Source organism: Arvicola amphibius, unplaced genomic scaffold (genome assembly GCF_903992535.2).
Source record: "Arvicola amphibius unplaced genomic scaffold, mArvAmp1.2, whole genome shotgun sequence".
Classification (NCBI taxonomy): Eukaryota; Metazoa; Chordata; class Mammalia; order Rodentia; family Cricetidae; genus Arvicola; species Arvicola amphibius.
The window spans coordinates 11,528-24,671 of NW_024582318.1; the positions used below are offsets into that span (position 1 = coordinate 11,528).

The window sequence follows — 13,144 nt, forward strand, 5'->3', positions numbered from 1 at the left end:
TCTCTTTGCCCTTGTCCTTCTCTACATAAGCTATACAACAAACAGTCTTAGAGCTTTAAACAGAGTTTGTAGACCTCACCAAAGCAAGTATGCAACAACTGTGACCTTGAGAAGTTGCTGCCCATAAAATAACCATAGACATTATACATATTTGGAAATATCAAAAATATCACACTGTAACCAACAAAGAAGGCCAATGATGAAAACAGTATTTATAAATGCATATATATTTACAATGATGTCTTGTGATAGGAACAAATCAAACATATAACCTATACATAGAAGCCCAACAAGAATACAAAAGCCTTTGCTATATATTTACAATTTTACTCCTGAGTCACTCAGCACACCATTACTTCATTTTTATCCCAGTGCTCACTTTAATTTGTGGTGTTTGTCACTTTAATCCCATTCTCAAGCCCCAACTTCCAGTGTCATTTGTCTTGGTCCAGCCGACTTGTCCATATGTTCCTGAAAAGTGGAATGTGGATTGAGGAAAGAAATGGACAAAAGACTGAAGACAGAGTCAGGAGGTCATTCCAATGAATACTGAATCTGCCTCAAGTTTATTTTATAGGCCCTTTATATCCCAAGCCAAAGGGGAGGGCAAAAGACAGTTTTTTTTTTAAATTATGATACAAGGAAAAAACAAGAGTGATTACTTCCTTAATATTCAAAACATCCAATAGCTATGCCCTAAATCAAACATCCTGTAATTTGAAGCAAAATATCCAGTAGCTACATCTTAGGCCAAATATCCTGTTCTTTGAACTTGAAGGAGCAAAAATATGTTTAAACTCTCTGACCTTATATCAAGATGGAGCAGAGCCATTTCTATGGGTCTCCATATACCCTGCCTTTGGGGACACAAGATCCTGGGAGGGTAAGCTAATAAGTCTTAGACATTCTGGATGACTTAGTATCCCCACTCCAGCACCCAGAAACCCTGGTCTGGTGAATGGAAAGATATATCTGTTAGGTAGGGAGCGTAGATCACAGTCCCTCGCATCTATCCCAGGCCTGGTCTGGACTTCAAATCACAGCAGGCCAGGTCCTGACCCCTCGTGATCCCCCAAAAGAAGAACACATAGTCTCTCTTTCTCCCTCTTCGGGGTCGCGTTCCTGTGGCTTCCCGGTTTCCCCCTCGGGGCCACCCGAGAGTGCAGATCTCCCATTAAACCTGGATATTTCTTAATTTGTCTTGCTTTGATTTGGCTTGATTGGGAATTTTTGCATCATCAGGGAGCCTGTATTAGGAAATATTCCTAACAATATCCAAGCCACAAAGGCTCAGGGTATAGGGACCTAAGGCTATAGCTTCATTTCAGATTTACACTTTCAAGGAACAGTCACTCACCATGGCCTTCCCTGATACTTTTCCCATTATCCTAGACACTGGTGGTCTGGGTGCCCTCTGCCCCAACACTAGTGGACACAATAGTAGCCAGAACATGCTGCCTTCATTGGATTTCTTTCTGAGCTGCAGCCTGGGGTTTCCTGCCCTGTCAATGCCACCTCAGCTTCCAGAGATTTGACAAAGAGAAGACTATACCTTGAGGAGATAACCCTACAGCAGAGCTCCCACACCCACAGATCCACTAGGGTCTGATTGCTCACCCTGGAGTGCATGGGAGGTTCCTGTGTGTGCTTGGGAGGTCTGAGTATCCTATCCAGGTCTTCCTGTCTCTCCAAGAAGCCTCACAACACTGGGACAGGAATGGAGAAGAGGATCCTCAGCTTCAGCTCTACTCTTACCACTAGCACCTCCCAGCCCAGGAAACATCTGTGAACCAAGTGGCCATCTCCTGCTGGCTAGTCAAAAAACAACCTGTTTGGATGATGGTCCATCCCTCCACATCACCCTGACATGGAACTCTTAGCCCTTTCTGAAGCTACCCACTACTTCTCTGTGGCTGCTAAGACAGTAGCCCATCCCAGGGAGTCCTGGCTCTGTCAGAGTAGACCAACAAGGGCCAGAAAAATGATAATGCAGATGAAGGTGCTTGCCACTAAGCCTGGTAGCCTGAGTTAATTCTGCAAGATCCACACGGTGGAATGAACTCCCACAAGTTGCCATCTGATCTCCATATGTGCACCTTGGCATCTGTGAATGCTTACAGGCACACACACACACACATAAAATGCTATCAATGGTGGTGCAAGCCTTTAATCCCAGCACTGCAGGAAGCATAAGCAGGATGATCTCTGTGATTTCAAAGACTGGTGATCTACAAAGTGAGTTCCAGGACATCTAGGGCTACAAAATAAGAACTTATCTCAAATAATTCAATACATAAATAATTGTTTATTGTAATAAAAGATATTAAAAGACCACATCAAAAATTGTTGCTTCCCAGAGTACCCCAAATCCTCTTGGGATAGTAACCCTGCCATATGGATATTTCTTTTATCTCAGCTCTTTACCTGGCCTTGAGTAAAGTGAGGTACAGAAATAAGATCTCCCTGTGAGTATACGGTCTTTTAAGAATATTGGAGGGGATCAATGCCCTTGCTAAGACCTGACACTGAATACCTGCTGTAAGGCATTGTCTAAGGACTCTTGAAGAATACTATTTTCAGGTGTGTTACTTTTGTATATGCTGCATTTGAATAACTGTAAAGCTGTGATTCTTTGCCTATCTAAAACACCTGATGGTCTAATAAAGAGCTGAATAGCCAATAGTGAGGCAGAAGCATGGAAAGGTGCGGCTCACAGGTAGAAAGTATAAAAGGAGAAAGGAGGAGGAGAATGAGCAACAACAAGAGAACAAGGAGAGAAGGAACTCATGACTACTTAGTATCCATGAAAATCAGAAGAGGTAGTTGGATCATCTGGAACTGGAGTTAAATGGATGCGAGCCTCCATGTAGGTGCTGGGAACTGAACCTATGTCCTCTGCAAGAGCAGCTAGTGTTCTTAACCCCTGAGCCTTCTCGCTATCCTCTCAATATGAATGTTTTTTAAAATTAATTTATTTACTTTTTTATGTGCATTGCTGTCTTGCCTGCATGTATGTCTGTGTGAGGGTATCAGATCTTTGAGTTATATCAGTTGTTAGCTGCCATGTGGGTGCTGAGACTTGAACCTGGGTCCTCTGGAAGATCTAATGAGAAGAGAGTCAGAGTCAACTACAATTTGTCAGAGCCTGTCACTAGCATACTGCTGAAAAAAAAAAACATGATTATTGAAGGTTGAATAATAGATCCTCACACATTATAGGAGCAATCATTTCTGAAAGACAAAATGTTAACACATGAGTTACTCTTTTCCCTCTTCTTTAGGTTCCCTCTCTCTCTCTCTCTCTCTCTCTCTCTCTCTCTCTCTCTCTCTCGTGTCTCTCTCTGTGCCTACATGTCTCTGTTTGTCTGTCTGGGTACAGGTGTTTGCGCACCACTGTGGCAGAATGTACTGAAGGCCTGGCGTCAGAGGGATTGCAAGTAACCTCCACCAGGTATGACCCTCTGCTGGGTTACACCTGGCCTGGCTCAAGAGTTTCCACACAGCCCCCAGGCCTTCCTTTGGGTTACAAATACCCAAACTGAGGGTTTTCCATGGATACAAAGACTATGCAAAGCTTGATTCAGGGGAAACCCGGAAAACCTGGTACCTCATGAATCAGGTATATGCACAGCATTGTATTGTGGAAGCTTCTGTCTGCAACCACAAAGGCTGTGTCTTCTCAAAGTGTCTCTGAGTCTTCATTTCTCAGACCTACGTGAACCCACACACCATGCCAAAATATTCATGACACACCACAACCTAGAGATAGTAAGAACCTGAAATCCCTTTCAAGAATGTCCTCTTCCATGTGGCTGGTCATGGTGTTCTGCTCAATTTCAACAACTTTGGCTTGTGGGGAATTTCAGAGTCACAAAATGAAAAAAAAAAAAAAAAAAAAAAAAAAAAGCTAAGGCAGTTTTAGGCAGGAAGTTTATAACTTAATTTTCTGTCATGAAATCTGAAATATCCAAAACAACCTAAGGATGCTCTTCAAGGAAAAAGAAATCTAGAAGCACCCAAACCCAAAAAAGTAGATGAGGAATAATAGGAAAGTTCAGAGTTGGAAGCAGTGAGGTGAGCATGCAAAATGATGATGATGATGATGATGATGATAATATCCCTGAAAGAGCTGGTTATTTTCAAGGATATGTATGTCACAATGCAAACCCCTCAATGAAACTGATAAGGAGGTCTGATACAAATTACATTATAGAAAAACTGATGAACTGAAGAAATACAATCCAGAGGGTCTGTCAGGGATGTAGTTTTTATACTGCAGGAAATTAGAAATTAGCAAAGAGTTGCTGGGCAGTGGTGGCACATGCCTTTAATTCAAGCACTTGGGAGGCAGAGGCAGGCAGGTCTCTGTGAGTTAGAGAATAGCCTGGTCTACAAGAGTGAGTTCAGGACAGGCTCCTGAAGAGTCCAAGAATAAGAAAATAAAAATGTAGATTCCAAAAATAAGAATGTAGAAATAAAGAAATATAAAGTTATAAGTCTAAGAGAATGAGAGCAGACTATCAGCAGCTTTTTCAGCAGATCAAGGATCATTCATTCACAGTGAGATATTTTCTCAGATGATTGGGAAGCTTAGGTCATTTTACAACTGGCTGTTCTATTTACAAGGCCAGAGCTTCTCCCTACAAATTGAGAGTAGTGTCCTGGCCATCCCTGATAAATGACAGATGTGAACTGAGTAAACCTTTAGGAGACAGAGATATGTGACCTTTGGGTTAGACACTGTTTCCGTAATGAAAAACTGGTGCCACCAGAGGAGAGGCATAAGACTCCAATTCACACCTGGAGGTACAGGAGACAGTGGACAAATACAATGGTTTAATTGATGAGCTCTGATAATGGAGGTTGTAAAGTATGGCAGTCAGTATTTGAGTTTTACCTTGAGATAGTGTGAAAAGATTTCTGCTATCTCCTAAATTCTCAGCCTAAGAACCAGTTAATCCTAATTTATTAACCTTCTAGTATTACTAGCAGTCACTTTCTGACTAATTGCTAAAGACACATGTTTTCTCACAATTAGTGACCTTCGTTGTAATCTCCTCTGAAACATATTTCATGAAGGCTGTCTTGTTACCCATTGACATTAGCACTCACTCCCCTTTTTAGGGTCTCTGCTGACCAACCCAAGGGTCAGGGCAAGGTTGTAAATATTCTTTTGCCCAGACCTAATACTTGGTGCCCCTACTATAAACAGTGGGTTCAGAAACCGGCCTTTTGCCACAGCCTAACAAACCCCAACTCTGGCTGTGGTCTCAGCTAGCTGATAAGCTTCTGTGCCCTGTGGTGGTTTTTATTTTTATTTTTTTGTTTTTAAGTTTGCTTCTGGTTTTCCTAGGATCTGGTTTCTGGAATTAAGTTTGCTTCTGGTTTATTAGACTTGGTGGTGTTCTCATCTTTGTGCTACCCACCTGGACCCAACAGCTACAGAGAAACCCTGTCTCAAAAAACAAGAAAGAAATAAAGAAAGAAAGAAAGAAAGAAAGGAAGGAAGGAAGAAAGAAAGAGAGAAAAGAGAGAGAAAGAAAGAGAGAAAGAAAGAGAAAGAAGCAAAGGAATTTTTAGACGTGTGAACATTGAATTAGGATCAAATAAAAAAACTTAAAAACATGAGTCATATGCAAGTTTGGACTGGCAACAAAACCAGTTCCATACAAGGCAGAGCCCAGATCACATGGGTTCCCTGAATCATTCAAAACTTTCAGAAGAATGAAGACTAAGGTTACAGAAAATACTTCAAGAAAGAGAAAGCAAAGGAATACATCCAAACTCATCCCTGTGCCAGTATTACCCTGATTCCACATCCAAATAAACTCAATGAATTAGAGCAAGTATAAGTTCCTTTCCTCAATGAATGTAGCTGTGAAAATCCTTAATGAGAATCCTTGATACTTCACATCCATTGAAAGACCCCCACTCAATAATAGCAGCTAGCAGCAGTAACGCCATTTCGCAAGGCATGAAATTTTACCAGCGCAGAGGACAGGGAAGCTCAGTTAAAGTTCAGCTCAGAAAAACAAGGGCGGTGGGGGCCAAGCAGGATATCTGTGGTCAGACACCCGGCCATGAGCAAGGGAACAGAAACAGCTTGTACCCTAGATAAACGAAGTTAACTTGCATATCTGATTTCTTGGAAACCCCCTGGAAGTACCCAGCTGTCCCTAGTTTAAACCCGAGCCTTGTTTAAATTGTCCAATCAGAACCCTGTAACTACGCTTCTCGCTTCTGTACCCGCGCTTTTGCTCCCCGACCCTATAAAAACCCACTGCTCCAGCCTAAAGGCACGCTAGTCCTCCGAGAGACTAAGTCGCCCCAGGTACCTGTGTATCTGAATAAAGCCTCTTGCTTTTTGCATCCGAAGAGTGGTCTCGCTGTTCCTTGGGAGGGTCTTCCCAGACTGGAAGACAACCCACTTCGGGGGTCTTTCATTTGGGGGCTCGTCCGGGATTAGGAGACCCCTGCCCAGGGACCACCGACTCACCACCGTGAGGTAAGCTGGCCAGCGATCGCTTTATGTGACTGTCTGTATTGTGTTTTTATGTTTGCGCCTGCGCCAGTGTCTGCACTAGTTAGCTGACTAGATCTGTATTTGGCGGACCCGTGGAGGAACTGACGAGTTCGTACTCCCGACCGCAGCCCTGGGAGACGTCCCGAGGGCATCTGGGGTCCGATTCGAGACCCGTCCGTATTCAGTGAACCCCACCCGGATTGGGCTGTTTGGAGCTCCTCCGCAGTCAGAAGGGTACGTGGTTCTTCTGGGAGAAGAGAGATCCGGACTCTCGCTATCTCCAACTCAGACTTTGCTCTCGGTTCTACGCCGAAGCCGCGCTGCGCGATTTTGTTGTTTTGTTATTGGTTTTCTGTTCTTTTGTTTGGTTTTGTCTGTGTCCGTGTTTGAAAATATGGGACAGTCCTTAATTACCCCTTTGAGTCTAACTTTACAGCACTGGAGGGACGTCCAGGACATTGCGAACAACCAGTCCGTGGAAGTCCGAAAAAGGCGTTGGGTCACTTTCTGTTCGTCTGAATGGCCCACGTTTAACGTGGGCTGGCCGAGGGATGGTACATTCGACCTTACTATTATTTCACAGGTCAAAGCCAAAGTGATGGACCCCGGCCCTCATGGGCACCCAGACCAAGTTGCCTACATCGTGACTTGGGAGGCAATGGCATATGATCCACCACCATGGGTTAAGCCTTTTGTCCCTCCCAAACCCCCACTTCCTCCGTCTGCTCCCTCCTTACCCCCTCCACTCCTCCCCACTCCAACAGGACCCCCATCCCGCTCATCTCTATATCCGACTCTTACTGACCCCTCAAAAATCAAACCTCCTCCTCCGCAGGTTCTGCCCGCGGGGGATGACCTATTGGTAGACCTCCTCACGGAGGACCCCTCTCCCTACCGAGAACAGGCCCTCCCGCCTCAGGTGGCCGACTCGACCGATGAAAACGAGGGGCCTGCCGCGCCATCTCCCGCTGCCCCGTCCCCCATGGCAGCCCGCTTAAGGGGACGGCGAGACCAGCAGCTGGCCGCGGATTCTACTTCCTCTCAGGCATTCCCTCTCCGGACCGGAGGAAATGGCCAACTACAATACTGGCCGTTCTCCTCCTCCGACCTATACAACTGGAAAAATAACAATCCCTCTTTTTCTGAAGACCCAGTTAGGCTGACTGCTCTAATTGAGTCGGTCCTGATTACTCATCAGCCCACCTGGGATGATTGCCAACAATTACTGCAGACTTTGCTGACTTCGGAGGAGAAGCAGAGAGTCCTCCTGGAGGCTCGAAAGGCGGTTCGGGGAACAGACGGACGTCCCACCCAGCTGCCTAATGAAATAGATGCCGCTTTTCCCCTCGAACGTCCCAACTGGGACTTCACCACCCAGGAAGGTAGGAATCACCTAATTCTCTATCGCCAGTTGCTCATAGCGGGTCTCCATGGGGCAGGCCGACGCCCCACCAACCTGGCTAAAGTTAAACAGGTATTGCAGGGACCAGGAGAAACTCCCTCAGCGTTCTTAGAGCGACTCAAAGAAGCCTATCGTAGATACACCCCTTATGACCCAGAAGATCCAGGGCAAGAAACTAGCGTAGCTATGTCTTTCATTTGGCAATCTGCTCGGATATCAAACGCAGACTCGAGCGCCTAGAAAACTTAAGGGAGAGTTCGCTCAGGGACCTACTAAAGGAGGCAGAAAGAATTTACAATAAGAGAGAGACTCCAGAAGAAAGGGAGGACCGTCTTAGAAAGGAGGCAGAGGAAAGAGAGGACCGTCGCAGAAAAGAAGCTGAGGAAAAGGAAAAAAAAAAGGGACCGTAAGAGACATAAGGAGATGAGCAAACTCTTGGCCACCGTAGTTTCCAGTCAAAGACAGGGTAGACAGGAGGGAGACCGGAGGGGGCCCCAGGTGGGGCGAGGACCAACAAAAGGCATATCAGGAAATAAAGCGGGCCTTACTCACCGCTCCCGCATTGGGACTCCCAGACCTAACTAAGCCATTTGAACTGTTTGTGGACGAAAAACAGGGTTACGCAAAAGGGGTCCTAACTCAAAAACTGGGTCCTTGGAGACGTCCTGTAGCTTATCTCTCGAAGAAGCTCGACCCAGTGGCTTCAGGATGGCCGCCCTGCCTGCGAATGGTAGCGGCGATTGCAGTCCTTACCAAGGATGCGGGTAAACTAACTCTGGGCCAGCCATTGACCATCCTGGCACCTCATGCGGTGGAAGCCTTGGTTAAGCAGCCTCCAGACCGTTGGCTCTCTAATGCCCGCATGACCCACTACCAAGCCATGCTCCTGGATACGGACCGGGTGCACTTCGGACCTGTGGTAACCCTAAACCCTGCAACCCTGCTCCCTTTGCCGGAGGGAGGGGCGAAACACAATTGCCTCGAGATCCTTGCGGAAATGCACGGGACCAGACCGGACCTGACGGATCAACCCCTCCAGAACGCTGATTTTACCTGGTATACAGACGGGAGCAGCTTTCTAAAAGATGGTCAACGAAGAGCCGGGGCTGCGGTGACCACCGAAACCGAGGTAATCTGGGCAGAAGCCCTTCCAGCCGGAACCTCTGCCCAGCGGGCTGAACTCGTTGCGCTCACCCAGGCTCTCAAGCTGGCAGAAGGTAAGAAGCTTAATGTCTATACTGATAGCCGGTACGCCTTTGCCACTGCCCACATCCACGGGGAGATTTATCGGAGGCGGGGACTGCTAACATCCGAGGGCAAGGAAATTAAAAACAAAAACGAGATCTTGGCCTTACTAAAAGCCCTGTTTTTACCCCGAAAACTAAGTATAATCCATTGCCCAGGACACCAAAAAGGGGACAGCCCCGAGGCCCGAGGCAACCGAATGGCTGACGGGGCCGCACGAGAGGCCGCTATAAGCATGACGCCAGGCGCCTCACAAGTCCTCACGATTGCCCCAGAAGATACCAACGCCCCTCCTTTACATTGTCCCTTCCACTATACCAGAGAGGACACGGAGATACTAAAAAGAATGGGGGCTTCTCATGATTTGGCCAGAGGGCATTGGGTCTTCCAAGGCAGATCTGTGGTGCCCACAAAACAGACTTTCGAACTGATAGATTATTTACACAAGCTGACTCACCTTAGTCCTCGGAAAATGAAAACTCTCCTAGACAGAGAAGAAAGCTTCCATTATTTGCTAGGCAGAGACAAAATCCTACAACAAGTAGCTGATGCCTGCAGGGCATGCGCTCAGGTCAATGCTGGAAAATCCAAATTCGGGACAGGAATCCGGGTACGAGGACACCGACCAGGTACCCATTGGGAAATTGATTTCACTGAAATTAAGCCTGGACAATATGGATACAAATATCTGTTGGTATTTGTTGACACCTTCTCCGGATGGGTAGAAGCCTACCCGACCAAACATGAAACAGCCAAGATAGTGACCAAGAAGCTGTTGGAAGAGATTTTCCCCAGGTACGGCATGCCCCAGGTACTGGGAACCGACAATGGGCCCGCCTTTGTCTCCCAGGTAAGTCAGTTGGTGGCCAAGCTCTTGGGGATTGATTGGAAATTACATTGTGCTTACCGACCCCAAAGTTCAGGACAGGTAGAGAGGATGAATAGAACAATCAAGGAGACTCTAACTAAATTAACGCTTGCAACTGGCACTAGAGATTGGGTACTCCTACTACCCCTAGCCCTTTATCATGCCCGCAACACTCCAGGACCTCATGGACTTACTCCCTTTGAGATATTATATGGGGGGCCCCCGCCCCTCATTAATTTTTTTGACCCCGATATTTCAGACTTTGCTAACAGTCCCTCTTTGCAAGCTCACTTACAGGCACTCCAGGCCGTGCAGAGGGAAGTCTGGAAGCCACTTGCTGCCGCTTACAAAGACCAGCTGGACAGACCAGTGATACCCCACAACTACCAAATTGGTGACGCGGTTTGGGTCCGCAGACATCGGACTAAGAATTTAGAACCCCGTTGGAAGGGACCCTACACTGTGCCGCTGACTACTCCGACTGCTCTCAAAGTCGACGGCATTGCAGCCTGGGTCCACGCCTCCCACGTAAAAGCGGCCCGACCGGACGAGAAAACATCAGAATCATCATGGAAGGTTCAACGTTCTCAAAACCCTCTAAAGATAAGACTTACTCGGAGCCCCCCTAATCATTTTATGGGCCCTGATAGGACTGGGAGAGGGGGGGGGGAAGCCAAGAGCCCTCATACAGTTTATAATATAACTTGGAGAGTCACTAACCTTATGACAGGACAGGTTGCCAATTCCACCTCCATGCTGGGAACCACGAAAGATGTCTTTCCAACCCTATACTTTGACCTCTGTGACCTAGTGGGGGATTCATGGAATCCATCAGACCAGGAGCCATTCTCCGGGTATGGCTGCCACCACCCTGGGGGACGGCATGGAACAAGAGCCAGGGATTTCTATGTGTGCCCAGGTCAAAACTTTAGAAAAGAATGCGGGGGGCCCGCAGATGGGTACTGTGCCCAATGGGGCTGTGAAACCACCGGAGACGCCTACTGGAAGCCATCCTCCTCCTGGGACCTAATCACCCTTAAGCGAGGAACCACCCCTGGTTACACGGGTGCAGGACCTTGGGTATGCAGCAAGGACTGGTGTGGCCCCTGTTATGACTCCTTGACTAAAAATGTTACGGGGGCCACCTTAGGAGGCAGATGCAATCCTCTGATCCTCGACTTTACCGCCCAAGGCAGAACAGCAGTCTGGGATGGTCCCAAGTCCTGGGGACTGCGTCTCTATCGCACAGGATATGACCCTGTCACTATGTTCTCCTTAACGAGGCAAATAGCTTCTGTCTCATCAACAGTAGCTGTCGGGCCAAACGCGGTCTTGTCAGAACAGAAGCCCCCTTCTCAGCCAGCACCCCCTCCCAGACCCAGACCAGTTCCCGCCCAAAATCTCTCCACTACCTTGGCCCCATCTTCGCACAATAATACTCCAACTCCTCTGCAGGGTACAGGGGACAGACTCCTCAATCTAATCCAGGGGGCATACTCGACCCTCAACTATACCAGTCCAAACTTGACCGAGGAATGCTGGCTATGTCTGGTTTCGAGGCCCCCATACTATGAGGGAGTAGCTATAATTGGCAATTATACCAACCAAACTGAGGCCACGGCCTATTGTGCATCCCCCTCCCAACATAAACTTACCCTGTCAGAGGTATCGGGTCGAGGGACCTGTGTGGGAGGAGTCCCTAAAACCCACGAGTCACTGTGCAACAGTACCCATCCACTTCAGACTTCCTCCACTGGATATCTGGTGGCACCCAATGGAACCTACTGGGCATGCAGTACGGGTCTCACTCCCTGTGTTTCCCTTACGGTCCTTAACATAACCTCTGACTATTGCGTGTTAATAGAGCTGTGGCCCAGAGTAACCTATCATACCTCTTCATATATTTATGAACAATTTGAAGAGAGGCCACGAATTAGACGAGAACCAGTGTCCCTCACACTGGCCCTTATGCTGGGAGGACTGACAGTAGGGGGAATAGCTGCGGGAGTGGGAACAGGGACTGCTGCGCTAGTTGAGACCCAACAGTTCCGACAATTACAAGCAGTCATGCACACAGATATCAAGGCCTTGGAGGAATCAGTCAGTGCCTTAGAAAAGTCCTTGACTTCCTTATCCGAAGTGGTCCTGCAGAACAGACGGGGGTTGGATGTTCTATTCCTACAGCAAGGGGGGCTTTGCGCAGCCCTAAAAGAGAAATGTTGCTTCTATGCTGATCACACAGGTGTAGTCAGGGACAATATGGCAAAACTCAGGGAACGACTCAAGCAGAGACAGCAGTTATTTGAGTCACAACAAGGTTGGTTCGAGGGTTGGTTCAACAGATCTCCATGGTTTACCACCCTAATCTCCTCCATAATGGGCCCCCTCATAATCATACTGTTAATCTTGCTGTTCGGGCCTTGTATCCTCAACCGTCTGGTTCAGTTCATGAAAGACAGGCTGTCAGTTATACAGGCCTTGGTCTTGACCCAACAATACCACCAACTTAAACAGTTTGACCCTGAAGATGTAGGAAACCGAGTCAGCTGAATAAAGGATTTTATTCAGTTTAAAGAAAAAGGGGGGAATGAAAGACCCCCACTCAATAATAGCAGCTAGCAGCAGTAACGCCATTTCGCAAGGCATGAAATTTTACCAGCGCAGAGGACAGGGAAGCTCAGTTAAAGTTCAGCTCAGAAAAACAAGGGCGGTGGGGGCCAAGCAGGATATCTGTGGTCAGACACCCGGCCATGAGCAAGGGAACAGAAACAGCTTGTACCCTAGATAAACGAAGTTAACTTGCATATCTGATTTCTTGGAAACCCCCTGGAAGTACCCAGCTGTCCCTAGTTTAAACCCGAGCCTTGTTTAAATTGTCCAATCAGAACCCTGTAACTACGCTTCTCGCTTCTGTACCCGCGCTTTTGCTCCCCGACCCTATAAAAACCCACTGCTCCAGCCTAAAGGCGCGCTAGTCCTCCGAGAGACTAAGTCGCCCCAGGTACCTGTGTATCTGAATAAAGCCTCTTGCTTTTTGCATCCGAAGAGTGGTCTCGCTGTTCCTTGGGAGGGTCTTCCCAGACTGGAAGACAACCCACTTCGGGGG

The 13,144-nt window shown here is 47.4% G+C and overlaps 1 protein-coding gene and 1 pseudogene across 1 annotated transcript; both read left to right on the forward strand.

The window, feature by feature from the left end:
• Nucleotides 1-6,793: 6,793 nt before the first annotated feature.
• Nucleotides 6,794-8,310, forward strand: LOC119805837. Its single transcript, XM_038317625.1, has one exon. It carries the CDS (start codon nucleotides 6,918-6,920, stop codon nucleotides 8,163-8,165), a length of 1,248 nt encoding a protein of 415 aa, XP_038173553.1. The 5' UTR covers nucleotides 6,794-6,917; the 3' UTR covers nucleotides 8,166-8,310.
• A 2,297-nt stretch (nucleotides 8,311-10,607) lies between these two features.
• On the forward strand, nucleotides 10,608-12,727 carry LOC119805835 (annotated as a pseudogene).
• The last annotated feature ends 417 nt before the right edge of the window (nucleotides 12,728-13,144 follow it).